This window comes from Cebus imitator, unplaced genomic scaffold, assembly GCF_001604975.1.
Source record: "Cebus imitator isolate Cc_AM_T3 unplaced genomic scaffold, Cebus_imitator-1.0 Scaffold83, whole genome shotgun sequence".
In the NCBI taxonomy this organism is placed as follows: Eukaryota; Metazoa; Chordata; class Mammalia; order Primates; family Cebidae; genus Cebus; species Cebus imitator.
The window spans coordinates 5223951-5239571 of record NW_016107398.1 but is presented as its reverse complement, the minus strand read 5'-3'; the positions used below and the strand labels follow the sequence as shown (position 1 = coordinate 5239571).

At 38.8% G+C, this 15621-nt stretch overlaps 1 protein-coding gene across 11 annotated transcripts in view; it reads right to left on the bottom strand.

Moving 5' to 3' along the window:
• Nucleotides 1–15621, bottom strand: part of SYNE2 (spectrin repeat containing nuclear envelope protein 2) — a 405273-nt gene that overhangs the window by 249243 nt on the left and 140409 nt on the right. For all 11 annotated transcript variants that reach the window (XM_017533965.2, XM_017533967.2, XM_017533970.2 and 8 more), the window contains 9 exons: nucleotides 15377–15541; nucleotides 14302–14451; nucleotides 11617–11790; nucleotides 7687–7845; nucleotides 7228–7401; nucleotides 4316–4450; nucleotides 2816–2974; nucleotides 579–790; nucleotides 383–431 (listed from right to left, as the gene is read on the bottom strand). In XM_017533965.2, the coding sequence (XP_017389454.1) occupies nucleotides 383–431; nucleotides 579–790; nucleotides 2816–2974; nucleotides 4316–4450; nucleotides 7228–7401; nucleotides 7687–7845; nucleotides 11617–11790; nucleotides 14302–14451; nucleotides 15377–15541 (1377 nt within the window). The remainder of the gene's footprint in view (nucleotides 1–382; nucleotides 432–578; nucleotides 791–2815; nucleotides 2975–4315; nucleotides 4451–7227; nucleotides 7402–7686; nucleotides 7846–11616; nucleotides 11791–14301; nucleotides 14452–15376; nucleotides 15542–15621) is intronic.

Genomic DNA, 15621 nt, shown 5'->3' with positions numbered 1-15621 from the left:
TCCCAATGAAATGGAAGCATCTGTCCCAATCAAGCTCAACGTCTTCTACTCCCAGTAACAATGTACGCAGACAATTGGTATTCATAATGGTTCAAAAGGGTCTCTGCTTAAAAGAACTACTTGTATACCCAGAGGAAGATTAGATTCTGCTCACTATTGCTTTGGTTGCTTGCATTCTCATTTGAAAATCAGTCTTTTGCTTTGTGTAAGTGGAAATTCTCCACTGATAAAGACAATCAGATAATTAAAACCAACACCTAATTAATTGAGAAGTAAATTGTTGTAGACTTGGTCTTTTACATTGGGTTTACTTCTAAAATACATTATCCACATTTAACACCTTTTCAGCTGATGGCTGATTATCTGATTTTGCAAATAGTACCTCACTGTGGGAATCCCCTCCTCTATTCTCGGATGTGGTGATGGTCCCCCTAGAAAGGAATCAAAATTGCATGTTTAAAAGAGAGTAAGGAAAATGAAACCTAAACAAGCATGAATAACGCTTAATATCATTTGACCGTGCAAAAGTCTTCATTTTGTTTAATCCTGAAGGGTAGCTATTCTTATGAAGTACTGACTCGTTTCTCGACGTGCCTCCCCCTGTGGCCTGCAGTGTCGTATGAATCTCGGAAGCACATTTCAGAAGTCTTTCTATTTTTTGTTCATAATCTTTGAGTAGTCGCTTCACTTCTTGTTGAGTCTTCTGTGAAGGCAGCTCTTCACACAGCTCTCTCAGGACTTCCATGTGGTGATTAAGCTGGTACAGGCAGCCCTCCTCGGAAAAGCAGGCCTAATTGAAGAAATAAAGCAGGAAATGCACTTCAGATGAGTTTACATGATTATTCCATAAGGACTAGAAACTAACAGATGTGTGTGGTTTTCACAATGCGTTCTTATATAGGCCATCTAAGTGCTATGACAATAGGCGCCGGAGAGAAAAAGAGGAGTCAGCCCTAAAGGAATTCTCGGTTTAGTAACCTAGACACACAAAGAACCAGCACAGAGTGTGCCAAGTGTTATGATAGGCCCCACCTGCCTGAAGGAGTCAGAGAAGCCTACCTCTCAAGGGGGAAGCAGCTGAGCTATACGTGGAAGAAACAAGGACAAGTTCTCCAAGCAAAAGGGGAGAGAGGTTATTTCTAGCATAAGGACCACCAGGAGGACAAAAAGCACCAGAAAAGCACAAAGGTAACAAAAAGCACCAGATGTCTCAAAGGACCAGTACTCCAGTGGGGCTGGAGTGCCTGGCCCAGGAAGGAGGGATGCTAAAGAGCTTTCCTGGGCCAGACTGGGAAGGAATTAAGTGGCCTTCTAAGAGGTCTGGGCCAGGCGAGGTGGCTCATACCTGTAATCCCAGCACTTTGGGAGGTCGAGATGAGCGGAACACCCGAGGTCGGGAGTTCAAGACCAGCCTGACCAACATGGAAAAACCCTATGTTGCAATGTGAAAATACAAAATCAGCCAGGCATGGTGGTGCATGCCTGTAATCCCAGCTACCTCTAACCTGGGAGGCAGAGGTTGCAGCGAGCTGAGGTTGTGCCACTGCACTCCAGTCTGGGCAAGGAGAGCAAAGCTCCATCTCAGAAAAAAAAAAAAAGAAGCAGCAGTCTGGAATTGTCCTGGGGGAATGGGGAACTGGTGACGTAAGATTTATAGCTCAAAAGGACAACTCCGGTGGTGATTTGGAAGATGACATGAAGCAACCATCATCATACTGAGAAAAGAACCCTGGCTTAGGTAAGTGGCAAAACCACTGGAAAGGAAGAAGCTGTTCCGAAGAAACCCAGATGGGGCTTGGCAACCGATTTAATTAAGGCTGAGTGAAAAGGAAGGGAGGAAGGAGAGAAAGGGCGTCATGAGACTGCAATGCCTTTCATTACCAGGAGGCAGAAAAGAAAACGAACCTTTGAGAGAAGATATTACTGGTTTCGTTTTGAACTTGCTGAATCTGAGTTCTCTGAAAAACACTAGTGATATCTACCAGTCAGTGAGAAATAGAACATAGAATTTAGGTGAAAGGACTCAGCTGAGAGAAACATTTAGGCACTATCATTGTAGAGAAGGCAGGCCAAACCCCAGAGTGAATGAAATTGCCTAAGGAAAGCATGAAACTAGCCAAATGTGGAGGTGGAGACACCCCTCTTCAAAAGCAAAACATTAATAGAATAAAAAAGAATATTTGTGAAGACACTAAAAAGAACTCACTGCAAATTATATATCTCTATATATTTACATATCTATATCTATACCTATTTATATATACCTATATCAGGTAAATAGATGATAGCTAGCTAGCTAGCTAGCTAGATAATTATATAAAGCAAGAGAGACTGATAGTGGGAGAGCCATAGCAGCAGAAAGTTAAAAAGAAATGAAAAAAAAAAAAAAAGGTTAGAAATGTCAAATACATAAAAGCAATCAAATAGGATGGAGACCAAAAGGAGATCATGAGATTTGCCCCAGCTGCTTTATACCCTGATTTGCTCATTTTCTCAAAAGCTGTGCTTCTGAGGACACTGTGTCCTGACAAAAGCAACTGTGGGTACTTTAGTAACAGGTGACACATTTGTGACCAGAGTCTGAGGACAGAGGCCACTGAGACACATCAGGGGAAATCATAAAATACTAACTCAGTGCCGAATTTTCTCACTTCTAAAACGTAAGAAGCACAGGCACAGAAGTGATCATCCCCAGGGGAGAGGAGGGCTGGGCTAATTTTCAGAACAGATTTCATCCTAGGCTAAAGATACATACATCCATTTCAGATAAACCCCAAAATCATGACAAAATTTAAGTAGAAACGCATTACTGTACCTCATGTTCCTTGATGAGACCCTTGGTCCTTCCTCTACGAATAAGCTTCTTTTCTTTATTTATTTGCTTTTCAAGTTTTAAAATATTGTCACTAAGCTTTCCTTTTTCAATATCTATTTTTAGTTGTTGAACATATAGAGACAGTTCATGATGAAGAGACTGCAAAAAAACAAAGGAATATATTAACCATGGAAACAAAATATACAAAAAAGTATTTACAGTAACAATAAATGCACGTGTAGTAACAAAAGGACAGAAATAAAGCTTAAGCGACATTCTGATTCATCCATATATTTTGGGGGAGATGTTTTAAAACATCCCAGACCCATAAATGTTTTCTTTTTCTAACAACTAAAAATGTATTTTAGCTGTTAAAGACACCGTTAAGAAAATGAAAAGACAAGCTACAGACTGAGGGAAATTATATGCAAAACAGATATCTGAGCCCAAGGAGATACAAGTAAATGTAATGTGTATACTGGATGAGATTCTAGAGCAGACAGAACAACTGGGGAAAACTGAAAATGTGAATAAAGTGCAAATTTTAGGTAATGAAAATGAATCAATCTGTCAAGATAAGCTGCTAGAAAAAAACAATGTATTAATATTGACTCAGTAATTGCATAAGATCAGGTGCGATGGCTCACACCTGTAATCACAGCACTTTGGGAGGCCGAGGCAGGCGGATCACCAGGTCAGGAGTTCAAGACCAGTCTGGACAACATAGTGAAACCTTATCTCTACTAAAAACGCAAAAAGTTAGCCAGGTGTGGTGGTGTGTGCCTGTAATCCCATACTTGGGAGGCTGAGGCAGGAGAACCGCGTGAACCCGCGAGACAGAGGTTGCAGTGAGCAGAGATCATGCCACTGCACTCCAGCCTTGGTGACAGTGCAAGACTCCATCTCAAAACAACAACAACAACAAAAAAGATGCTGATAACAGAGGAATCTAGCCATGACTAGAACTCTCTGCATCATCTTTACAGTAACTCTATAAATCTAAAACTATTCTAAAAGTAAAAAAGTTTATTTTAAAATTAGTTTTAGGAGGATCCTTAACAGTACATATTCAATCCACTTAAAAGAGATAAAGATATACAGGCACATATATTTTAATTATCATATTAATTACACATTTCAATATTACATTGAATATTAATTGCCATTATTACCAGAACACAATCTCAGTGGTAGATGCTTTCTATAAACCCTTGCATCAGTTCTGCCCAGTAGGTGGTGTTATCCTATTTTTATCAGGGAGGCTCCTAAAAGTTAAGTACCTTGCCCAGGGTCATAGCTGCTGAATTCAGGTTTGTCTGCCACCAAAGCCTAGACCTATTCTGCTAGGAAACTCTGTATGACTCCTGGGACTGCAGCCTGCAGGGACCAGCCCATCGTTGATAGAGTGTAGACAAGGAAACCCCAGAAACAGCTCTGGCAACTGACAGCCCAGAATCAGACATAAAGAACGTAAGTTCAGGTACATATTCGTGTTCTCACCTCCCATGTGGCGCAGACATCTCTTCTCTTTTCTTCTAAGGACATCTTTATGTCCTCAGTTACATGATTTTTTAGTTCTTCAACAGCTTTCAAATACTTTGCCAGACTTTCCGTATTAGAAATTATTAGTGCTTCCTAAAAAAAAAAGAAAAAAAGAAAAAGAAAAAGAAAACAAGATCATAAAAACCTCATTCTATCGCCAAATCCTCAAAGCTAATTTGGATATGTCTTTAACTGGTATAGTAGGAAGGGGCTCTCTGAAGATTTACAGGAGACTTCTCTTTGTAAATTGAGGTTGCTAGCCCTTTGGCATCTCTTGAATTCTTTTCAAAAGAGTGTCAAATATTTATTATTCAAATGTAGTTACACATGAGGTACAGATTAAGATACCTTCATGATATTCAAGATGATTTTTGTTACCCCATTGATAAGTAATTATAAAGTTCACTGTACAGGGGAATAGCCACTGGCTATGTTTCCTCTAAAGTTCTTCAGTATTGAGCAGACAATCACACTACGGAAGCAATATAATATGAAGAGTATATCAGTTTTTGGTTTTTTGTTTTGTTTTGTTTTGAGATAGAATCTCGCTCTGTCACCTAGGCTGAAGTGCAGTGGCACAATCACAGCTCACTGCAGCCTCAAACTCCTGGGCTCAAGTGAGCCACTAACCTCAGTCTCCCAGAATGCTGGGATTACAGGTGTCAGCCACCATGCCCAGCCAAGACAAAATTTACAGTAAGGTTAATATGGCAAATGTTTACTATCATGCATAAGCAGTTATGCTGAAAGGAGGCCAATTTGTCTCACCATCACCTTCAAAGTTTTGCCCAGGGCCACCTGTGTTGGCAGTCCCAGCAGTAGACAAGAGTGGAAACAGCCCTGACAGGCATGTGTCTGCTCCTGACCTGGCATACTGTACAGAAGCAAAAACCTGGCCTAGGTAACTAGTGATGATAGAACAACAACAACAACAACAAAACAGGCTAGGGCCTTTGTGTGAAAAAGGCAGAAAACCTATAGGAGAGAGAAGATGAAAGTCATTCTCAGCGAGAAGCCGAGCAGGGTGGGAATTTGCTCTTTCACTCATTACACGTTTTTACGGATCGGCTGCAGGTAAGGTACAATGCTGAGCTCCAGGCCCCCCTCCAAGACCTCTTTGAGGACTGCGAGATTTACAGCCTGGGTAGACACCTTTACCCTGTATGCTCTTCATAGCTGGGAGCTCCCACTGCCCCTGTGTGCATGGAGTTCTGGGGGGTCTCAGGGCAATACCTAACAGGGCAGGGATCTTGCTTCTGCTGTAAAAGTGTCTCCACTTGACTAAATGCCATTGGCAAATGGGGAAAAACCAAAAGGAAGGAGGTCAGGGAAAGAAAACGGTGTGAGAACAGATACCTCCAGCCCTTCTGTGGTAAAGGAGCTAAGAAGCCAGGCATAGTGTCTCATGCCTGTAATCCCAGCACTTTGGGAAACCAAGGTGGGAGGATCACTTGAGGCTAGGAGTTTGAGACCAGCCTGGCCAATAGAGTGAGACCCTTTCTCTATTAAAAAAAAATTTGAAAAATTAGCTGCGTGTAGTGATGTGTGCCTGTAGTCCCATCTACTTGGAGTCTGAGTCAGGAGGATAGCTTGAGCCCAGGAGTTGGAGGCTGCAGTGAGCCGAAATTGCACGACTGCACCCCAAACTGGGTAACAGCGTAAGATTGTCTTTGAGAATAAAAATAAAAATAAAAGAAGGAGCCTAGGAACCTCTACATATCTTTTTCCTTCTCTCCCGACCAGACCATATCTACCCACGTAAAATCCCAGCCTCACCATCATTTAAAACAACGATTCATTCTTAAGTTCACTTTAGTACTTTCAGGAACCTGAGAGTAAAAGTTCCCAGGAACCTGGGAATAAATGACAGAGGGAAGTGGTTGAAGGCGGCAGCTAGCAAAGCGCAAATGGTGTGAGATCAAGCAGACAAAGGCTATAAGGTCATAGGAAAATCAATGCTGAAATGACTGACAACAGGGTCCCAGCGTGGTTAGCAATCCAGAAAGCCACGATAGGATTGAGGGCCAGAAGACAGACAGAGGCCTTGATGAGAATGAGGAGAAGCTCCTAGAGGTCACCCTTTCATAAAGAGTAGGAGCAGGAACAGGGCACTGCCTTCCTGCATCTGTATCTCCCCCAAATGCCCAGCTCATTTTAAGTGTTCAGTAAAGCATGCTAAATGCTGAATATGAATGAACAAAAGCACTGGTATTGCTCTACCCCTCCAATTTGTTTCAAGGTAGAGGCATTGTTTAGTTTTGCTTCTAATCCCCCCAGCACCTCCCACTATGTTAATTAAGAGTCAGTTTCTGGTTTGGTGACATCTTAAGCTGCAACCTCAGCCTATCAAACCATAAAAATCAACTTGAAACTGTCTCCATACAAAACAACATTATTAGGTCTTTACCTACAGATAAGTATGTTTCCATGAATAACTTTTATCAAAGTATTTTAAGAATGATGATACTTTTTAACATTCAGAGAATTTATGCAAAGTTAACTTCATGTGCCTTATTTTCACTTAAGGCCTCACAACAAATCTCACGGCTGGGTAGGGATGGAATTATTATGCCAATTTACAAATTAAAAAGCCAGAGAAATTAATTTCTTGTTCAGTGTCATAAAGTCGGCTGCACTCTCACCATATCACTCAGTACATTCAGCAGATCCACAATAAAATTTGAACTAAAAAATTCTATACTTGAATACTTATTTTTAATAACCTCAGGGGAATGATATATAATACTGGGAAATCCTTTTCAGTTACAGTAACTCAGTATATAATTACAGTGAAGGAAGCATCTTGATTTCAAACAAGATAGGCAGTTAGTAATAAACGTCCTACATTTGCTGGTTCAAAAGATTCCCACCTTGTATTTTGAAATGAGTCCACCAGGGCTCTCTCTTTGCCCCAGTAACTGCTGAGCCCTCGTCATGTACGATTCAAGTTCTTTCTGGGATTCTTCCATCTTCAGCCTGACGTCCAATTCCGGTGAAACGTCGGTTGAGTTCTTCAATGCTGCAACGAGTTTTACCACATTGATCTTGAAGACAAAAAAATTCTCAAATTAACACGTGGACCAAATTCTTAATAAATTCTTAAGTTAACAAGTACTTTGACTATTTGTTATTTTCCCACTAGACAAAGGGCTACCTAAATTATACTTATATTTTCCCAATATGCTCTAAATTATAAAGAAATATAATGCAAAGGTAATATTTTATGAAATGTTTCCAAGCTACAGGGCTATCAACCCCTTCACTGCCCACCCAGTGACCCCTCTGTTTTAGAGAACAGAATCACTAAATAGGGAAAATTAAAGAGATACCTGGACTTTCTCTTTAGCTGCTTGAATCTTTGCCTGAAGCCCAGCTGTGAGAACATGTTGAAAGGACTCCTGGCTTGAAAAATTTTGTATATCCATGTATAACATATCTTCAGTTCTTGCCAGAAGCTCCTCATACATAGAGCCTTTGGCAATAAGATGCTATTAAAACAAATTGAAGTGAGATCACAATAAACATTCTGATTATATGTTAAACATTAATCAAGAAAATCTCATCAGGAAACCAAATAAGTTCATTATTAATCCAAAATCAAGCAAATCTGCATTCTGAAAAATATTTTAAGGAGTCATTTGAAATTTCATATTGATACAAGCAGATTCTGAACATGTTTTATAGATTATTCTTTATACAGTTAGTACTTCAATGAAATAAAGAATAGAAGAAAAGCAATGACAAAATAAAGTTGAGACAATGGTAATAAACCTTAAAATGAACTTGTTCTATGTCAAATTAGTGGAGAGGGTAATTCAATAAATGTTACTGGATAAAATAGCTATTGGAAAATAATCTTTATATATCGTAACAAAAATAAACTCCAAATGGGTCAGAAATATGCAACCACAAAAAGAAAGACATTATCCATAAGAACCAATCTGCAGCCAGGCACAGTGACTAATGCCTGTAATGCCAGCATTTTGGAAGGCTGAAGCAAGCAGGTCGCCTGAGGTCAGGAGTTCGAGACTGGCCTGGCCAACATGGTAAAACCCCACCTCTACTAAAAATACAAAATTAGCTGGGCATGGTGCTGCATGCCTGTAATCCTTGTTACTTGGGAGGTTGAGGCAGGAGAATTGCTTGAACCCAGGAGGCGGAGGTTGCAGTGAGCCAAGGTTACACTCATGAACTCCAGCCTGGGCAACAAGAGTATGAAACTACATCTCAAAAACTACAAAAAATAATAAAATAAAATCAGCAATGGCTCCCACCTATAATCCCAGCACTCTGGGAGGCCGACATCGGTGGATCATTCGAGGTCAGGAGTTTGAGACCAGCCTGGCTAACATGGTGAAACCTGGCCTCTACTAAAAATACAAAAATTAGCCAGGCATGGTGGCAGGCGCCTGTAGTCCCAACTACTCAGGAAGCTGAGGTAGAAGAATCTCTTGAACCCAGGAGGCAGAGATTGCAGTGAGCCAGGATTGCACCACTGCACTCCAGCCTAGGCAACAGAGCGAGATTTCGTCTCAAAAATAAAATAAAATAAAATCCAATCTCCTATCTCACTGCAGAGGGTCTTTGCAGGCCTAAACGTAGGGACAGATGTGACTACATAAATATAAAAAAGTTGTGATGCAAAATAAACAAAGTCAACAACTCGGCAAAAATATTTGACACAGAATTGAAAATGGATCAATATTCAATGAGCTTGTATAATTCAGTTTAAAAAATACCAAGACTCCAAAAAAAATTTTGAAAATATAAGAACAGATAATTCATAGAAATAGATGCCTAATAAATATATGATAGTTAAGTAATACACGTAGTCAAGTAAGTACCCATTAAAACAATAAGGAGATACCACTTTTCAGTTCTCAAGTCAGCAAAAAATAATTTTTAAATTACAACTCACCGTGGCATGGTGATATGGTTTGGCTGTGTCCCCACCCAAATCCCATCTTGAATTCCCACGTGTTGTGGGAGGGACCCGGTGGGAGGTAACTGAATAGCGGGAGCAGGTGTTTCTTGTGCTGTTCTCATGATAAAGAATAAGTTTCACCAGATCTAATGATTACATAAGGGGGAGCTTCCCTGCACAGCCCTCTTCTCTTGTCTGCTGCCACGTGAGACATCCCTTTCACCCTCTGCCATGACTGTGAGGCCTCCCCAGTCACATGGAACTGTAAGTCAACTAAACCTCTTTCCTTTGTAAATTGCCCAGTCTCGGGTGTCTTTAACAGCAGTGTGAAAATGGACTAATACACACGGGTGTGATAAAATAGAAGTTATAGTGTGTGATACCAACTATGTAAATGTTGATCTTATTTATCTTAAGGCAGCGGAATTACAGTGATTTTAATTTCCTGAAACTAGCACTTTCAGTTATCATTTCAATTTTTCCCTCTTTTAAATTATAAAACAAAAAAGTTCATGTAATTTAAAAAACTGAAGAAGGAAAAAAAAGGAAAGGTACAGCATGTAAAGAAAATATGTATAGTCAGGCACGGTGGTTCACGCCTGCAATCCTAGCACCTAGCAGGGCTGAAGTTGGCAAATCACTTGAGCCCAGGAGTTAACGGCCAACTTGAGCAATACAGCAAAACGCTATCTCTACTAAAAATATAAGAATTAGCTAGGCGTGATGGCGCATGCTTGTAATCCCAGCTACTTGGAAGGCTGAAGTAGAAGGATCACTTGAAGCTGGGGAGGTCAAGGGAGCCATGATTGTGCCACTGTACTCCAGCCTAGGTGACAGACAAAGCAACACCCTATCTCAAAAAGGAAGGAAAAAAAAGGAAAGAAAAGATGTACTAGATGTCTACGATGTACTAGGAGCTGGGAGTAATACGGAATTAAGATAGACTCAGTTACTGGTAGATCTTTACAGATATTTTTCTACGAATATAAACACATTATAAAAATACAACTCATTTAAAAACCACAAATGAGATCACATTATCTCATTATCCATACTGTTTAGAAACTTGTATTTCTTACTTTAGAATGTATCTTGATCCAATATTTTGATCCAATATCTACTTAATTCTTTCTTAATAGAAATATATTTCAGTGTGCATTTTCACAATAATTTTTAAATTATTTAAAAATTTTTAAAATACTGAATTTCTACATTTTTTCCAAGAAAATTAATTCCAGATAGAATAAATTAATAAATAATAAAAATAAAATCAGAAAAGCACTGGCAGATGAGATAGCATGATAAATTTATGTAATATTTTCAAAGCAATAAAAACTACCAAATACTGAAAACACAAAATGCTGAAATATATACCTTTCAGAAATGTAGGCTTAGAAAAAGTATGTAAATGTTCCTTTTTAATCTAGAAACTTCCCCACCTTGTAACTTATACTCTATAGGTATTAGAGCTGAGCTGGAACTCAGTAAAAACCTCAATGATAACTCCTTTCCCAAGAGAACTAAGTTATATTAAAACACTCTTTTGCCTCATTGCCTTTCAATAAGTCAACTGCCTGAGGATACAGACAGAACAAAGATCTAACAACATGAGTCAGTCTCCCTGCACTGAGTAAGGAGAGTGACTTAATCAGTGGGTGAACTTTCAAAGCATAGATTGTATGATCTCTTTTTTTTTTTTTTTTTTTGAGACAGAGTCTTGCTCTGTTATTTAGGCTGGAGTGCAGTGGAACGATCTTGGCTCCATCACCCAAGAGCAATTAAATCAATTCTCCTGCCTCAGCCTCCCGAGTAGCTGGGATTCCAGGTGCGTGCCATTATGCCCAGCTAATTTTTTCTATTTTTAGTAGAGACGTGGTTTCACCATGTTGGCCAGGATGGTCTTGATCTCTTGACCTTGTGATCTGCCCACCTCAGCCTCCCAAAGTGCTGGGATTACAGGCATAAGCCGCGGCGCCTGGCCTGATTGTATAATCTCTCATGTGCACTCTGCACTGAGCTATATGAGATTGAACTCACTCATCTCCTCATTGTCCTCCAGAGCAAGACAATATTTTAACCCCCCTTTTATGGCTAAGATAGTAAGTCCAAGAGCTTAACATTCATAGGTAATATCAGTGGTCTCCTAATCTACCCTCTGCTTTCAAGCAAAATAACAGCAAATAATCGAGAGATAAAAATCCATTCATTTTTAAAACCCCCAACAAAGAAAATTAAAAGTGTAGGCTTATTACTACTTACTTTAACACTTTTTATTTATCTTAAAACATAAATGCACAATGATGAAAGCATCCTCTTAATATCTTTACACTCATACCTTCAAAGATTCTTCCATTGAAGTATTCGCATCAACTTGATCTCTCAGAAGATCCAAAACAGATTTGGTTTCTGCCTCCCAGATTTCCACTTGTCCAATGACTTTTTCAACATCTTTAGCCACTTTTAGTTGCCCTGTGGATTCTTCATTTTCTTTTTCATGTTCCTCTCCAGTCTACAACATTCAAAATTACCACCGAGAAAATGTCAGCATGTACATAACAAAATAATTTTCCTTTTCAAAAAGTTACACCTCAGGCTTATATCTGTAGTCCCACCTCTTTAGGAATTCAAGGCAGAAGGATCGCTTGAGGCCAGGAGTCTGAGACCAGCCTGGGCAACAAAGTGAGAACTCATCTCTACAAAAAATTTTAGTTAGTTTATAAATGGGCATAATGGTGTATGCTTGTAGTCCTGGCTACTCAAGAGGCTGAGACAAGTGAATTGCCTAAGCCCAGGAGTTTGGAGCTATAGTGAGCTATGATCATATCACTGCATTCCAGCCTGGGCAACAAAGCAAGACCCTGTCTTCAGAAATAAAAGTTAAAAAATTATGCCACTTTCCTGAAGAGTGCCAATTCAACATATTTTAATGATATAAGATGTAGTTTTTTGACAATAGTAACTTTTTTTTTTTTATATGAAGTGTCACTTTATTGCCCAGGCTGCAGTACAGTGGCACGATCACAGCTCATTACATCCTCAACCTCCCAGGCTCAAGTGATCCTCCCACCTCAGCCTCCTGAGTAGCTGGAACTACAGGTGTATGCCACTACATCTAGCCAATTTTTTATTTTTTGTAGAGATGGGGTCTCACTATGTTGCCCAGGTTGATCTCAAACTCATGGGCTTAAGTCCCATCTCAGCCTCCCAAAGAGCTGGAATTACAGGCATGAGACACTATGCTCAGGGTTTCTTACTTAATTACAATATCATTCCTATCAGTTAGATGTTTTCTCCATTTTACATGTAAGAGGATTAAAGTTTAGTAAATTAGGGTAAGTGACTATAAACACATTTCTAAAACTCATATACTATTTAAATACATATAGCTATTATTGTAAAATATCAAGAAGAAACTCAGAATCAAATTTCAACAAAATTAAATCTTTTCCCATTAATAATCTATAGGTTGACATACTATAGCTTTACAATAGATATATTATGTCTTAAACTGTATATTGACAAATTATAATAGCTTATATTTATGGGATATACAGATATATTCTTTTTTTTCTTTTGGAGATGGAGTCTCGCTCTGTTACCCAGGCTGGAACACAGTGGCATGATCTCGGCTCACTGCAACTTCTGCTTCCCAGGTTTAAGTGATTCTCCTGCGTCAGCCTCCTGAGTAGCTAGGATTACAGGCACCCACGACCATACCCAGCTAATTATTTTTATTTTTAGTAGAGATGGGGTTTCACTATGTTGGCCAGACTGGTCTGAAACTCCTGACCTTAAGTGATCTGCCCGCCTCAGCCTCCCAAAGTGCTGGGATTACAGGCATGCGCTACCCACAGATACATTCTTAAATGATTAGATCATTTAAGATTAGATCACTGTTTATTTTATTTTATTTTATTTTATTTTATTTTAAATAGAGACAGGATTCACTATGCTGCCCAGGTTGGTCTTGAACTTCTAGGCTCAAGTAATCCTCTTGCCTCGGCCTCCAAAGTGCTAGGATTGCAGGCATGAGACACCTTGCTTGGTGAGATTATATTTGAAATGTATCAGAAGATGCTAGTATTTTAAAGCACACCGCAAAAATTCAGATCTTTCCAGATATTCTAAGTAGGCATTCTTACAGTGTGAAAACACTGGCACTCCATCATGCAAATGGATCCGAGCTAGTTTAAAAGTAAATAAAGCTGTATAAGTTATCATGAAGGAAGGGAGTATTTCCAAAGTCACAGGTATTATATCTTATAAATATATGATTTTTAATTTATTTTTTGTTCTTTTTCTGTACTTTTTCCTATGATGTAAAGTCATCCACCAAATTACCCAACAAAACAAGGAAGAAATAGAATATTTTCTCCCATTTTACAGAAAGGAAGCCAGACACACAGACACCAAGGGCTAGCCTAAAGCTAGACAATTTCTGAGCACTAGTCAGAGGTAATCTCAGGAAAACATCAACTCAATTTATACTGCTCAGAGTCAGGACTGCTCTGTGTGTCTGTGAGAGCACAGTAAGTGGAGTAAGTAAGACTTCCATGCTAATGACTTCATGAGGGAAATCATTCAAGCATTTTCCTAGGAAATGATCACACTTTAAATGTCATCTAGCAATCCACATATTTACCACCATCTCAACAATATCTTTTTTTTTTTCTTTGAGACAGGGGTCTTACTCTGTCACCCAGGATGGAGTGCAGTGGCACAATCTTGCCTCCTTTTCAACCTCCACCTCCCAGGCTCAAGCAATCCTCCCCCCTCAGCCTCCAAAGTAGCTAGAATACAGGCACGCACCCAGCAAACTTTGTATTTTTGGTATAGATAGGGCTTTGCCATGTTACCCAGGCTGGTCAAACTCCTGAGCTCAAGCGATCCACCCACTTTGGCCTCCCTCAATGCTGGGATTACAGGCATGAGGCACTGACCCAGCAATATCTTTTTTTTAAGTACCAAAGTTAAATTATGTCTATATGCAAGTGAAATATACGAATTATGACTATTTTACCTTTATATTTTGATTATAATTTTCAGGAAGTTCTATTGGCAAATCTGTTGAAAACTCAACAGTTGCTTTTTCTTCTTCAGATAGTTGAATATTTCCAGAATTGTCAAAAGTGGGCTGATCCTGTTTTTTTATCAGTGGTAGGTTCATTTCCTATACAAAATTAATTTTATAAAATTTAATACTCATACTTCTATTTTATGCTAATATACATTACAAACAGTAAGTGGACATAATATATTCAAATATATTTTTAGGACTCAACTAGCAACAATGTTATAAAATATGAGCATTTCACATAAAAGACCTAGGTCTCAAATTGTTAAGAAATGGAATTAGTTGAAAAATGTTTTATAAAAAGTCTCCTTTTATGAGGCACTATGCTACATAGAAAGATAAATAAGGCTCAGTGTACGTTTTCAAGGAGTTGAAAATCTAGTAGGCCAAACAATGCTTGTTTTTCCTTTATGGTAAGTGAATTTCAACTAGAAGGCTCTACAGTAGAAAGGATTCAAGAATTAACAGCTCTCTCAGGCATACACTCTCTTAGGCATACACTCAAAGAAAACATGTGTCCACATGAATGTCCATAGCTGCACTGTTCATAAAAACCCCAAAAGTGAAAAGAACTCAAATGAGCATCAGCTAGAGAATAGATGAACAAAATGTGGTATATATCCATACAATGAATTATTATTTGCCAATAAAAAGGAATGAGTACTATTTCATTCTATAACACAAATGAACCTCAAAAATATTATGCCAAGTAAAATAAGCCCTAAGAGATCACATATATATGATTCTATTATGTAAAATGTCCAGAATAGGCAAATCTGTAGAAGACAGTGGATTTGTGGTTGTATAGGGCTGTAGGGCTAGGGGTTAGAAGAAAATAGGGAGTGACTGCTTAGGGGTACAGGGTTTATGAATTAATAAAAATATTCTAAATTTTGTATGGTAATGGCTACACAACTCTGTGAATATACCAGCAATCAATCATTTATGTACTTACAATGAGTAAATTGTATGGTACATGAATCATATCTAAATAAAGCTGTAACAAGCTAAAAGAACTTACAAGTTGAGTTTTTGAAACAAACTTTCTCCATCTTTTATTCAGCCTTCTCAGCTCTTTAGAAATAGATGATCCAACCACATCATTGCTGACTTCGATTAAAAAATTTCCTGCTTCATTTAAAGTACCATGTTCTAGATTCCACTGGGCTAGTGTCTCAAAGGGAACCTACATAACAGATAAGCAACATACTAGCTTAATGACATAATAGTGTCTTTCTATTATGTATAACAAATGTTCACCATGGC